This window comes from Marmota flaviventris, chromosome 19 (assembly GCF_047511675.1).
Source record: "Marmota flaviventris isolate mMarFla1 chromosome 19, mMarFla1.hap1, whole genome shotgun sequence".
Classification (NCBI taxonomy): Eukaryota; Metazoa; Chordata; class Mammalia; order Rodentia; family Sciuridae; genus Marmota; species Marmota flaviventris.
This window is the reverse complement of record NC_092516.1, coordinates 29,181,775-29,194,031: the sequence shown is the minus strand read 5'-3', so window position 1 is coordinate 29,194,031 and position 12,257 is coordinate 29,181,775. Positions and strand designations below refer to the sequence as shown.

Genomic DNA, 12,257 nt, shown 5'->3' with positions numbered 1-12,257 from the left:
CCAAGCCCGTGTCTGATGGCCACACACAAACAGAGCAGGAGAGAGGAAACCTAGGGCCACCATCACCATCCAACAGAACCAGGGAATCAGAGCTCCTGAGGAGGAGGCCGGGAGGGGCCTGAGCTGGCACAGGTCCTCTGTCTCAGCCTTGGCCCTGGGGCTGCGATCCGGAGAAAGCCAGGCCGAGTCTGGCCTCACCAGCCCTGCCCGCTGGTCCTCGCCCTGTCAGGCTGGCCCTGGGCCTGCCTTCCTCTGCCGTACCCTGCCCTAGGACACTGCTGACCGGTGCTGCTGCCCATTCCCAGGTCACATTCTCACGTGTGTCCCTCTGGCCCATCTGGCCCCCAGGAGTGTGCCAGGCATCAGGGAGTCAGGCATTTCCCATGGACCTGTTTAGGTGGCACTGTGGGCCCGCAGTTCAGGCTGCCCACCCTGAATCACCCAGTGTGACACCGGCCAGGGAGCAGAAGCTCTCCTGTGACTGCTAGGCTGTCAGCATCTGAGGTGGGAATCGTCACTCAGTTTGCTGTCCCCACTCGGCCCCTTCCTACCCTCCAGGTGGATGCAGAGGTGGCAGGACGGGGGATAACGAGGACCCATTTAGTCCTCCAGTGGTGTCCCTTTAGAAAGTCATCCATTCTGAGACGAGGACAGCGTAAAGAGGCCAGACGGGCCATGCCACTGTGTGGTGGGCATAGCTGGCCCTGGGTTTCTGGGCCCCACTGGCCCTCGGCCCCGGTGGCTGTTCTCTATCAGGCAGTCAAGGCTGCCACCAGAAGGCCAGCACTGTCCCGCTCACCCTCTTGCTCACCTCCGCTTCCCACGCTCTGGTGTTTACCCCATTCCTTAGGAAGGTGGATGGTCAGCAGGAGGTGCCTCTCGGGACCACCGGGTTCAGCAGAGCACTACTCACTCAGGACCAGGGCTGCTGCCAGTCTGCCTCACAGAAGTGTGGCCTATGTCCCCATGGCTCTGAGCAGCCACACTCCAAGTCTGGGGTCAGATCAGAAATCACCCCTGTGACTTCTTCAGGAAGACCTTGAGACAGGTGGCAGCACCCTGGAGGGGGACCACTTTGTGCCTCAGCTGCCCATGCAAGCTAATGCAGCCATCACTGCAGACACTGGGTCGTCCCGGCTGCATGTCAGCCTTCTCTCCCTGTCCCCCGCTCCCTCCTCCACCTGCGATGCTTGGGATTCTTCTGGCTTGTGCCTGTGTAGCCACATGAGCCACATCAACCAAATGCCAAATGAAGGAGTAACCAGAAAGTCACACTGAAGTAACCAGGTCAAGCCAGAGAAGCTGTGACTGGGAAGGGACAGGCCGGAGCCATCATACATGAACTTGGGGACTGGACGCAGGACAGTCTGGAGGGTGGTCAGTGGCTGGTCAGGTCTCTTGCTCTGTGAGCCGTGGCCTTCACAGAGGCCATCCCTCTCTCCTGATGATGCCTCCTGAACCCGCCCCCAGGCCTCCCAGCCCCACCCAAAAACTAGCGCCACAGTCAGGCCAGTGGCTCCACCTGGCTGGCTGCAGAACAGTCTCCTGCAGGCGTAGGAAGAGGGACTTAGGGTGTCAAAGCACACCTCCATCCTGGAGAGTCACGGGATGCTGTGCCCGAGGGCTTAGCTGACTAGCAAGGGAAGACGATACTTCGAGGCATGTGGCACAATGATCAGAGAAACTTGAAAATAAACTGAGGGAAATGTTTGACATTAAAAAGGAAATCCTCCACAGCCCTGACGCCGAGGACCGAGATGGCCCTCACTGTCCTCACCACACCAGGCACGTGGCCACCTTTCCCAGTGGCCGGGCCCAGGGTTGTGTTTGGAGCAGAGACTCTGGAAGGACATGTTGGGCACCGACACGTGGCCAGGCACCTCATGAACTAGGTTCAGGGGGTTTCCGAGAGTTTCCTATACAGCAGGGCAGGTGGCCACCCGCCCGCCAGCCACGTCTGCGCTCAGGGAGTCCTGGTTTGTCTGTGTGGGGAGTGTTAGGTGTAAGGCTGCCACCGCTCAGTCACTGAGACTGCCAAATCCTTCTTCATCCAGGTAGATGGGCCTGTGAGGACCAGGGCAGGACAGCTGCTTGCTTCTCTGTGTTCTTGCTTTGCAAATAATAGACACACACTGTCACAGCTCAAGATAAGAAAAACAAAACACCCCTGCTCACCTGGGCTTTCCTCCTTGATCTCTTCTGTTGGTGGAATGTCACTTGCAAAATGTTTGAAGAAGGGCTGGGGTTGTGGCTCAGTGGCAGAGCACGTGCCTAGCACATGTGAGACTGGGTTCAATTCTCAGCACCACATTAAAATAAATAAATAAAATAAAGGTCTGGGTCCATCTGCAACTAAAAAAAAGAAGACTGAGGAAGCGCAGTCACCCTCAGTCCATGTGCCCCCATGTCGTCATCTGCTGTTTCCCTCCTTGGGGCTTTGTCTTAAACCTAACTGTGAAGCCGGGGTGAGCTGCCTGAGAGGCTGCCTCTGCACATGCCCCGCGTGCTGAGTGTCCATGGCAGGACCTCGCCAGGCCTTGGAGAAGGCATGTGTTCCCGTCGCACAGACGGGTAGGTGGAGGCTCAGAGGGGCCCATCCCCAGAGCCCTCTCGTGGCGTAGCTGTCCTCTCCATGCAATGGGAAGGTGGCTTTGCAGCAGAGGTGGTTTCCTTGTCCTGGGTCATAGCAGATGATGGAGGGCCACACGTTTCTCCTGCCACCATCTGTGCTGGCCCTGGCTACCCACCCTCCACTGTCCCCAGGCTGACCTGGCCGGCTGAAAACCCAGCACTGATTTTCAAAAACGATGCCTGGTGAAGGGTTAAAAATGCTTGAAGAAAGTCCAGCCCTCACAAAAGAAGTGGCCTTTCCACCCGGCTTGGGGATGGCCAGGCCTACTGGGGGAAAAGAGCCACCGCACCGCCTGGTTTTAAGGCGAGAATGGCCAAAGTGTCTTTAATTCACTGTTTACCCGTGAGAATTACTCCCAGGAGGAATCCTGCAATAAAATCTTCTCGGTCTATGAGAATAGAAAGAAATTGAATCAGAAGACTCTATTTCCACTGGTATTTATTCAGTCTGGGAAATTCAGTGGGCCGGAGCATTAGTATCAGCAGGGGATTCCTTGCTCCTAGCGTTAAATTACTGTCATAATCGCTCAATTATTTCTTCCTTGTACTGTTTAAAATAAAAATCCATCACATTCTATGTTTTTTTCCGAGCATTTATTAGGTTGAGTGTTTAGGAAAATCAATTATAGTCAGTCAGGCATGAATTGATGAATGTTCTTGTAATAATTGTCAGTTGTTAAACCGGGTGTACTTTCTCTCTTCGCCCCTTTTCATTTCCTTCAGAGGGCAGAGGTGGCTCAGCGAGAGGCGGAGACCTTACGGGAGCAGCTCTCCTCGGCCAACCACTCTCTCCAGCTGGCCTCCCAGATCCAGAAGGCGCCGGATGTGGTGGGTAGCTCGCCTGTGGGGCTCCGCCCGGGCATCTGCGCCCTCGCCTTGGGGCCTTTCTTCCTGGGGGTTTTGACGCCTCTTTTGGAATAACATTGCACCAGTGCTGCACTTTTAACAACTTGAAGGGAGAACCTGGTCCAGGCTAGGAGATGCCGCAGCCTCTGGGCCGGCCTGATGCCTCCCCAGTGCTGAGGGCTCCTCCCCAGCCCAGCCTGGGTCATTGCTGGGGGCTGCGGGGTGCATAGGGGAGCCTCCCCAGAATTCCACAGGGCAGTCGAGGGTCTGTCCTTCTGGGGCAACCTTCCTTGGGGAGAGTCCACAGTGATCCAGAAACCCAAGGGGGTGTAGAATAGCAGCTCACCCTGAGTTTGCCAGCCACACACAGCCAGGGGGAGCAAGGCATGAGTCTCATCCTTTTGCCCGATTTTTCTAAAGGTAACAAATAGCCACAGCTTCCCCAGCATGGTCAAGGAGATTTTGAGCATCAGGTTCCTAGACTCCTTCGGCTTGGTGCAGTGTGGTGGCTGAGCCCCAGGTGTTGGAGCCCAGAGTCACCTCCCTGCTCTGTGTCCATCAGCTGGGGACAGCGGCTTAGCTTCCCTGAGTGTTTGTCCGCCCATGAAGACTGGTCTCCTGAGGTCAGGAAGTTATGTCTGCCATGCTCGCAGACCTCAGTGAACCTCAGCGGGCACCCTTCTTTGGCTGGTGCCATGCTCCCTGACCCCAAGGCTACGACACAGAACTCCACCACTGGATTAAGTGATCCCAACTAAGGCCCCTTTGCTCTGATGGCCACAGTGAGTCCCTGGCAGTCACAGGTGTCCTTCGATTTAACAAAGACTCGCGGAGCCCTTGCTGCTGCCTGGCGTGAGGGGCACTGGGGTAGTGAGGAGGAACAGGACCAGGCCCTCCACAGAGAGCACAATCTCAGGAAAACTCGCTGCTGTGGAAAGTCCCTCGTGACAGCCAGTATTCCACTAACCTGTGAAGCAGGGTGTTGCTGTTTCCTTACCCAGAGGAGGAGACGAAGCCCAGTGAGTGTCAACAGCTGGCCCCAGAGCACGGTCAGTGGCTGAGCCAGGACTCAGTTGGCTCCTCAGACACCTGAGACTGGAGCTTTTAAGTGATCACCAGGACTGGACCTAGAGCAAACGGCTGGTGCCAGGACTCCTTCTTTTAAGAATGGCTTGTGGCTGGGCTGGTATGTATTCATACTTACAGGGCTGGGGTTTTCAGGTGGAGTGCGCCCAGTACACACGAGGCCCTGGACTCAATCCCCAGCACTACAAAGACAAAAAAAAAGAATAAGAATCGGTTTTAGTTTTCTTTCTTTACATTGACATCAGATGCAGCGTGAGACTGGAGCGTTTTAGGACACAGAGAAAAGTTCCCATTCAAGGCACCAACGCACCTTCGTAATTCATGGTCTTTGATACCTTGAACTTAGATGTCCAAGAGGCTGTTCTGTCCCTCACCCAAGCTCAGATGCACCGGGTACACACCAGGGCTGAGGCGGGAGGAGGCCCTGGGTGCTGGGGCTGGCAGCTCCCCCGGTCTCTGTGGCCGTCCTCGGGGCTGTAGAGGAAGCCGTCTATCCTAACATGTCTCACGGCTCCTGAGCTAAATGTTTTGATTGAAAAGAATTCTGGCACCGTCCTGGACTGCAGCGACCAAAACATTTCAAAAGGAAATGAATGTTCTCGCAGGTAGAGTGCATCGCGGGTCCGGGGCGTGTACACACTTCATCACTGGCTCGCGCAGTGTTTACCTGGCACTGACTCAGCCTTCCAGGAGCGGGTCCCTGGCTCCACATCCTCTGTAGGCTGCGAGCTGAGGCTCCAGCCAACACAGAAACCAGGCCAGCGGAAAATGGTCTATTGGGCTTGGCCGGCAGAACTCAGCCGCTGAACAGTAGAGTCCACAGATCTAGCAGAGGCCAAAATCGACATGATGGGCGTCTCAGCAGAACCACGGTCCTAGAAGGTGCGCGGACACTCAGTGAGTAGAGCCTTGCCTCCGTGTTTCATTTCTGCCTGGTGACATCACAGTCAGGAGAGGGAAGTTGTGTATTGTCATTTTACAGGTAAAGAAACTGGGGCTCAGAGGAGCTTACCTTTCCTAACGTCACACACTAGGAAACAACCAAGTCGGTCTGGCACAGTGGCACACGCCTGTAATCCCAGCTACGTGGGAGGCTGAAGCAGGAGGATCACGAGTTCAAAACCAACCTCAGCAACTGGGCAAGGCCCCATCTCAAAATAATTTTAAAAGGGTTGGGGACATAGCTAAGTGGCAGAGCGCTTGCCTAGCGTGCATGAGGCCCTAGGTTCCATCCCCAACACTGCTGAAAAAAAAAAAAAGCTGGAGTATGGACCCAGTCCTTCCTGCTCGAGGCCACTCTCCTGATCCCCCTCCCATCCCATCATGGGCTGCAAGCAAGGCAGGTCCACAGAGACCTTAGTGGAGGGTTTGCAGACAAACGAGGGCGCAGTGCTCTGGACACCGCACACAGCCCCCTTTTTTGGAGACTAGGCAAGCTGCCCTGTTAAGAGGGCCACCTCCATCCCACCACCCACTCCAGCTGGCTCTCGAGGTGGAGGCAGGAGCAGGTGGCATGAGGAGGAGAAGCCAAGCCAACTCCTGCTGCCTCACCTCCCGGTGAAGGGACAAGACTGAAAGGGCAGCCCAGCTCCAGATAGCACTTCCATCCCAGACCCGGGCCACCATCTCCTCCCCATCTAGCTCTCCTCACCCAGAACCTGCCCCTGCGGCTCACTCATCATCACCACGAAGGTGGCTGCTGGACACAAGGTGACCGCCCACTGGATCAGGCCCAGCATTCTGGTCTCAGCACTGTGCTTAGGAGCCAGGGACGGGGATAGGTTCAAAGGGACACACCAAGGACACCCACACCAGGGACCTGTTCTGGTGTTCACTTTCCCCTCTGAGCGTGCTCATCACTGAAGCCCTTCCGGGGCCAGTACCTTCAGACCAAGCTAAGTACCCTTGCATGTCCTGCCAGGACCTGAGCCACCGGAGCCCGGGGGGCAAGTAGCATGCCCTGGGGGTCCTGGAACCAAGAACCCGGGGATTTCCTGCCCCCCGCCTGAGCCAGGGTCTCACCCTGAGCCCCATCGGGATCACAAGGGGAGCCTGGGCCCTGCCCCGGGCGCTGAGTTCCCGGCTCCAGCTAACCCTGACACTCGCATTTCCTGATCCCCTTGCAGCTGGGTAGAGCCTCTGAGGTGAAGGCGCTGGTGGCCCTGGCCCTCCTTGACCACGGAGGGTTATGTGTTGGGTCGTGAGCTGGATGGCATAACCGCCTGCCACTGGGCCCCTGACCTCTTTGTTCACTCTGCCGCCTGGATTTCCATCCAGAGCTGTGCCAGTGCCCTCAGCTTCATCATCAGGCCCACACTCTCCCTGACCGCAGCACCTGGTCACCCCTGGACCCTTCTGTTTCTTTCTTCCTCCTCCCTCTGTCCTCACGATGGGACCACCAGGAGTACCCCCATGCTGGGAGACAGGGAGCCATGGGCTGGGCCACAGAGTGGGGTGCTCTTCTCTGCTGCACCTCCAGGTCTTACTGCCCTGAGGTTGGCCATCTCAGGGCCTCCTGCCTAGGGGAGGCAGCTGGGCTTTTTTGCTTTTTCGAGGGAATTTGTGACTTCAGTTCCGAGAATCAGCTGATGTGCCCAGCCCTGTGGCCAGGCCAGGTGGGCCCCCAGAAATTCAGTGGATGGCCCTCAGTACTGCCTACTCCCAGGTCCCCAGCTGGGCCCAGGGCCAGTGCCAGGAGCTGCTGAGCTTTAGACAGTTACTTGAACCACTGTCTCTGATTCAACAACTTGAACTTACCTGATGTGAAGCCCAGACCCCTTCCGGCTGATTCCATAGACTGCAGAGGAGGCAGCATTGGTGGCAGGCACCCCCAGTGGGAGGCTCATAAACGGAGTGGTTCTGTCTGCACCTGCCGTTGGGCCTGTGTCCCTGCTACCATGTTCCTCCCTGCTCCAGAGCCCCTCAGGGGCCAGACTACCTAGTGGCACCCAGATGGTGCTTTCCAAGCCCTGGGATAAAGGACACTTTTGTTTTTTAAATTCCATTCTGTTACACACTGATAGTTTGATAAAAGACAGTAAAAACGTCACCAAAATGTCAGTTGGCTCCTCAGTTTCCAACACTGACTCCCAACTTCTGAACTGGACTCGCTGTGCTCATTGGTGACTTGGCAGTGGCCCACGGACATGGGCCACATGGAATGGTTGGGTCATAGAGATGCTCGGGACCCTGGGACCACTGCCAGAGGTCAAGGTGGTAAGCTACATGATGGACGGCATCCAGCAAGGCGAAGAGACAGAGGAGCCACTCCTGGGCACTGCACACTGGAGGTCTGAACTGCCCAGGGAGGTGTGAAGAGGTACTTCCTTGGAGAGTGGCCGGTCCCAGACGTGGAAACCCTGGGATAAGCATGTCATGCGTGGCACAGCTGTTCCTGGCATCCAGGGCCACAGCTGCCATCTTCACCTCCCTTCTCTACCCAGCACAGGCAAGATCCAGGCTCGAAGCCATGAGCTTCAGGAGTGGGGAAGGGCCAGGGTGGTGGCATTCCATGCTGTACCCTAAGCTGCTCTCAGGGTGCCTGGAGCCCTGTCCCCTGTCCCTATTGGCTGTGCCCAGAAGCACATCTCCTTGTGAAAAGCCCAAGATTGTTCAGAAGCTGAGGTTACTTTTAAAACTTAACAAGCCCTGCTCAAGTCGTCGGGAAGCAGAATCACACGTGACTTTATTTAGAATACCTTCTCCTCTGGGTGTTTCCCATGCTGACCATTTTGGAGAGAAAGGAAAGAGTAAGTTTCTTTGGAAAAATAAGAAAGAAAGAAAACAACTCAATTGTTTCTAAGTAAAGGAACCCCAAGTGTGCTTCTCCCATCTTTTAACTCTTGGGGAATGTGAACGCTAAGGGTCAAATTTGTCAAACCGAGATCTCAGCTTGTGGATACTCAATAATGAATCCAAAGGAGAGTAAATCGCAGCGTGCGGTAGAAGACACAAGTTCTGGAGCAATATCCTGGCTCCCATCCAAGCCGCCCTGCTTCCTGCTCCCCGGGCAGGAGTACTCTGCCCCCCACACCTCCTTAGATCCTGGCTCCCAATCCCCCGCTCAGTGAGACTTTCCCTGACCATTTGGTAAAGCCTCTGGCCTCTCCCAGCGCTGGCTGCCCTGGCCTCCTTGCTTTGGAGGCTCATGTCACCACCCAGGACTTTGGTCCTGTGGTTCATTGCCGCGCACCTGGTACTCGGTGCATTCATGGAAAATGTCCAATGAAGGAATCCAGGGATGTAGATGGGGTGGTGGCAGGGGAAGGTGGGGGAGGTCACTTGCAAGCCAAGGCAGGAAGCAGTGTCTTGCCCTGAGCTCACCGTGCACACCTGAGGTCTGTGTGGTCACTGCCCCTCCACTGCCCACACAGGAACCCCCAGCACCTGCCCAAGGCCAGTGCGGTTTTGTCATTTCTCCTCTTCTCCGCAGGAGCAGGCCATAGAGGTGCTGACTCGCTCCAGCCTAGAAGTTGAGTTGGCCGCCAAGGAGAGGGAGATCGCCCAGCTGGTGGAGGACGTGCAGAGACTCCAGGGCAGCCTCACCAAGCTGCGGGAGAACTCGGCCAGCCAGATCTCCCAGCTGGAGCAGCAGCTGAGTGCCAAGAACAGCACGCTCAAGGTACAGACCCTGCAAGGGCTGGGGCAGGGGGCCCAGGGGCCCAGCGGTGCACCCTCGCCTGCCTGGCACCGACAGCAAGCATGGTGCTCTAAACCCCACTGCAGGCTCTGCGTGGACCACGTGTCCCTCTCAGTGGGTCACTCCTTATATGTGGAGCCACTGTCCTGATACTTGGTAGAAACGCCACCTGCTAATGTGTGCCCTCGTGGAGCTGACAGCGTTGTCACAGTCAGAGGCCATCTGTGTAGACATACCATGGTCCAGCTCTGCTGGCCTGCAGACTTCTGATGAGAGGACCCCGCCCACTAAAGCTCTGGTTCTTCCTGTGCTTGGATCAAAAATGGAAGCACAGTGCTCCACAAAGGCCCTGTCTGACCCTGATCTGGGGGACACTCCTTTGCCACTCAAGCCTGTGGTCAGCCCAGTGGCTCAGCTCAGAGAGCTGCAGGTTATCTCTTTCTTCCCAAGTGGACTCACTGGGCAGCCTAGTAGAAGCTAGCTCCCAGGGCCTTCTCTTAAATCTCTATCCCAAGTGCAGAACCCAGAACCTTTTTTATGCTTTAAATAATAGTAATGCTACTTCAAAGTATCCACAGTCTGCGAAGTCAAGTGTGCGCTGCAGACAGCTCTGGGGCCCTAGATTGCTAGGGGTCATAGCCAGGGTGAGTGGCATCTTCCTTGGCAAACAGGTAGGCAGGAATGACAAGAGCCGGGGCCCAGCTGCAGGCTGGAGGTCTTGTGCTCTGCTGCGGGGACCCCTCCAGTCTGTTCTGCCTACCTAGGTTTTTCCCTCACTGAGTGCATGACAGACTGACTGGTTTCTGTTCACTGTCTACTAAATGAGTTGGATTAAGGTCAGTTGTAAAACTTCCATGAAGCCAGGGTGATAGTGCACCCCTAAGTCCCAGCCACCCAGTCCTAGGGCTGGGGCAGGAGGAGCACAGGAGCCCGGGAGCGTGAGGGGTCAGCCAAGGCTACGTGGTGAGACCTTGTCTCAAAATTTTACAAAAGAAGTGAAGGAGAAGAAGAAGAGTTTTCCTTACATAAAGTGATTCTAGAATGGAGTTAGGCCCTTTTTTTTTTTTCAATGGAGATTGCTTCTTGACACATGACCAGGTTTGACCCAGAACCAAATTTGCACAAGTCTATCGCTGACCAGGGCCACCTGCAGCTCCCCCTTGCTGGTTCTTCTTTGCCTCTTTGGGGCAGATTTCATCCACTTTCTGAGAAACTGCCAGGTGCTCAGCTCCCTCTGAGGAGGCCCTGCGGACCTGGGGAGACCATCGGAAGCTGGTCCCATCCTTCATTAATGTGGCCATTATATCTCCAGTGCTCCTTCCTCTCACCAGCTTGCCCGATGAGGACCAGGACTCGCTTTTTTATTTCTAGATTTAAATCTAATTTTCTCATGTTAAGACCATTTCTGACCCTCCTGGTGGCATTGTTATTAGATAATTTGCCTTCTTCCCCTTCGTTACGGTTCCAGGGCGCCACCCAGACACCTCCCACACACGGCATCGTGACACGGAGACTCTAGACCTTCCATTTTTCATTATGGAGCAATTTCTTCTAAATCAGTTAAGGTTTTAATGTTCGCCTTCACAAAAAATGAAACGCAGTTTCACAAATGAATGTTCTTTATCCGTATCTTGGGGGAATTCTTTAATACTGTGCAGTTAATGAAACAATTCGGCAATACTTCTTCCAAAAACCATCGCTCCCTCCTCTTCGTCTGATCTGATAATCAAAACATATCCTCTAATAACGAGACTGCTCTGATTTTAATTATCTTAACCCCTTGTCACCAGGAGTAAAGATTTCTCAGAGAGCAAACCCGACACAGGGCATCCCCCTTTCTCAGAGGAGGACACCTACCTCCCTCACCCCAAGGGGTGAGGGTAATTGAATGGGCTGGCTTCTCGGGGCTCTGGGTGCTTTCTAATGTGTGTAACTTAGAATCTGCAGCCTGAGCTAGGCAGAGAGACAATTATTAGGAAAATGTCACCTTGGCAACCCTATGCTCTTGTCCTGAGGAGCTCTTACCCCGCAGAGACGGTGACCAGCAACCAGCAAGAGTGAGACGGGACTCTCCTAACCAGCACAGGCATTTCCTGGCTGCTTCTCCCTCTCCCATGGCCCTCTCTCCTCTGCGTTCTCTCCTCCTTTGGCTGTTTGCCAGCGTTGGGGCTCCAGGACACACAGTGGGGGCTACAACTGGGGTGCTATTTGTCAAAGGGTGCTGTGCCTCTGAACGCAACTCTGGGTTCTCTAGAATGGCAGGTGGCCTTGCCATGAGCGTCTGGCTGAGGGTCCTGGATCTTTGAGACGAATGCCCACATGCTTGTGGCAGTCACCTGGGGAGAGGGAGCCTTCCACAGGCAAGGGCTCTGTGGGCAGGATTCTTGAGTACTTTCCACCCACGCAGCCTGCGGCACTACCCGTAGTGCTCCCGCACACTGAACCTGCCCATCTTTTTCCCACCAAGACTCCTTCCTTCCTCCTGGACAGGTGAGCAGTGGTTCTGGAGGTTGCTCGTTGACCACCATCCCTGCCGGGGCTCTGCATGACCCAGCACAGCTCCAAGCGCATCTCCACATCTCCTGGTGCAGCCTCTGACCCTTAAGTAGACATGGCGGCAGGCTCTGAAGGGGGAGGTGTTTCTTCTTGCCCAATCTGACAAGTGCTCAAGCACAGCGCCTTTTGGAGAGGATGATTCTGTGTTGGTAATTAATGAAATAACCCCGCCGCCGTGATAAGGCTGCTATTTTTGATAACTCTCTGTTCGGTGGTTTTCTGTCGGAACATTCTCATACAGAGGCAGTATAATTAGACAGTCACCTGCATTAGGCTCGATGCGGCAGAGAAAATAATGCCACCAATAGCTGCAATTTAAAGTGGGTATTTATGAGGAAGGCTAGCTAAGGAGTGCCACTCCCCAGCGAGGAGAAGTCGCATTCTCTAAAGATGCTCTAAAGGTCACTTCTTCCCACTGAGGCAGTGGGCAGGTGTGTTGGCATCACCTGGGGGTCTTTCCCAACTGCACATGCTCCCACCCACGCCCCCTACCTCCTCA

The 12,257-nt window shown here is 55.2% G+C and overlaps 1 protein-coding gene across 6 annotated transcripts in view; it reads left to right on the top strand.

Annotated features, from left to right (window-relative positions):
* Cux1 (cut like homeobox 1) overlaps positions 1–12,257 on the top strand; it is a 316,712-nt gene that overhangs the window by 231,524 nt on the left and 72,931 nt on the right. For 5 of the 6 annotated variants that reach the window (XM_027952928.3, XM_027952926.2, XM_027952923.2 and 2 more), the window contains 2 exons: positions 3,355–3,459; positions 8,996–9,184. In XM_027952928.3, coding sequence (XP_027808729.1) covers positions 3,355–3,459; positions 8,996–9,184 — 294 coding nt within the window. The remainder of the gene's footprint in view (positions 1–3,354; positions 3,460–8,995; positions 9,185–12,257) is intronic. The other variant, XM_027952927.2, reaches the window with a different exon arrangement.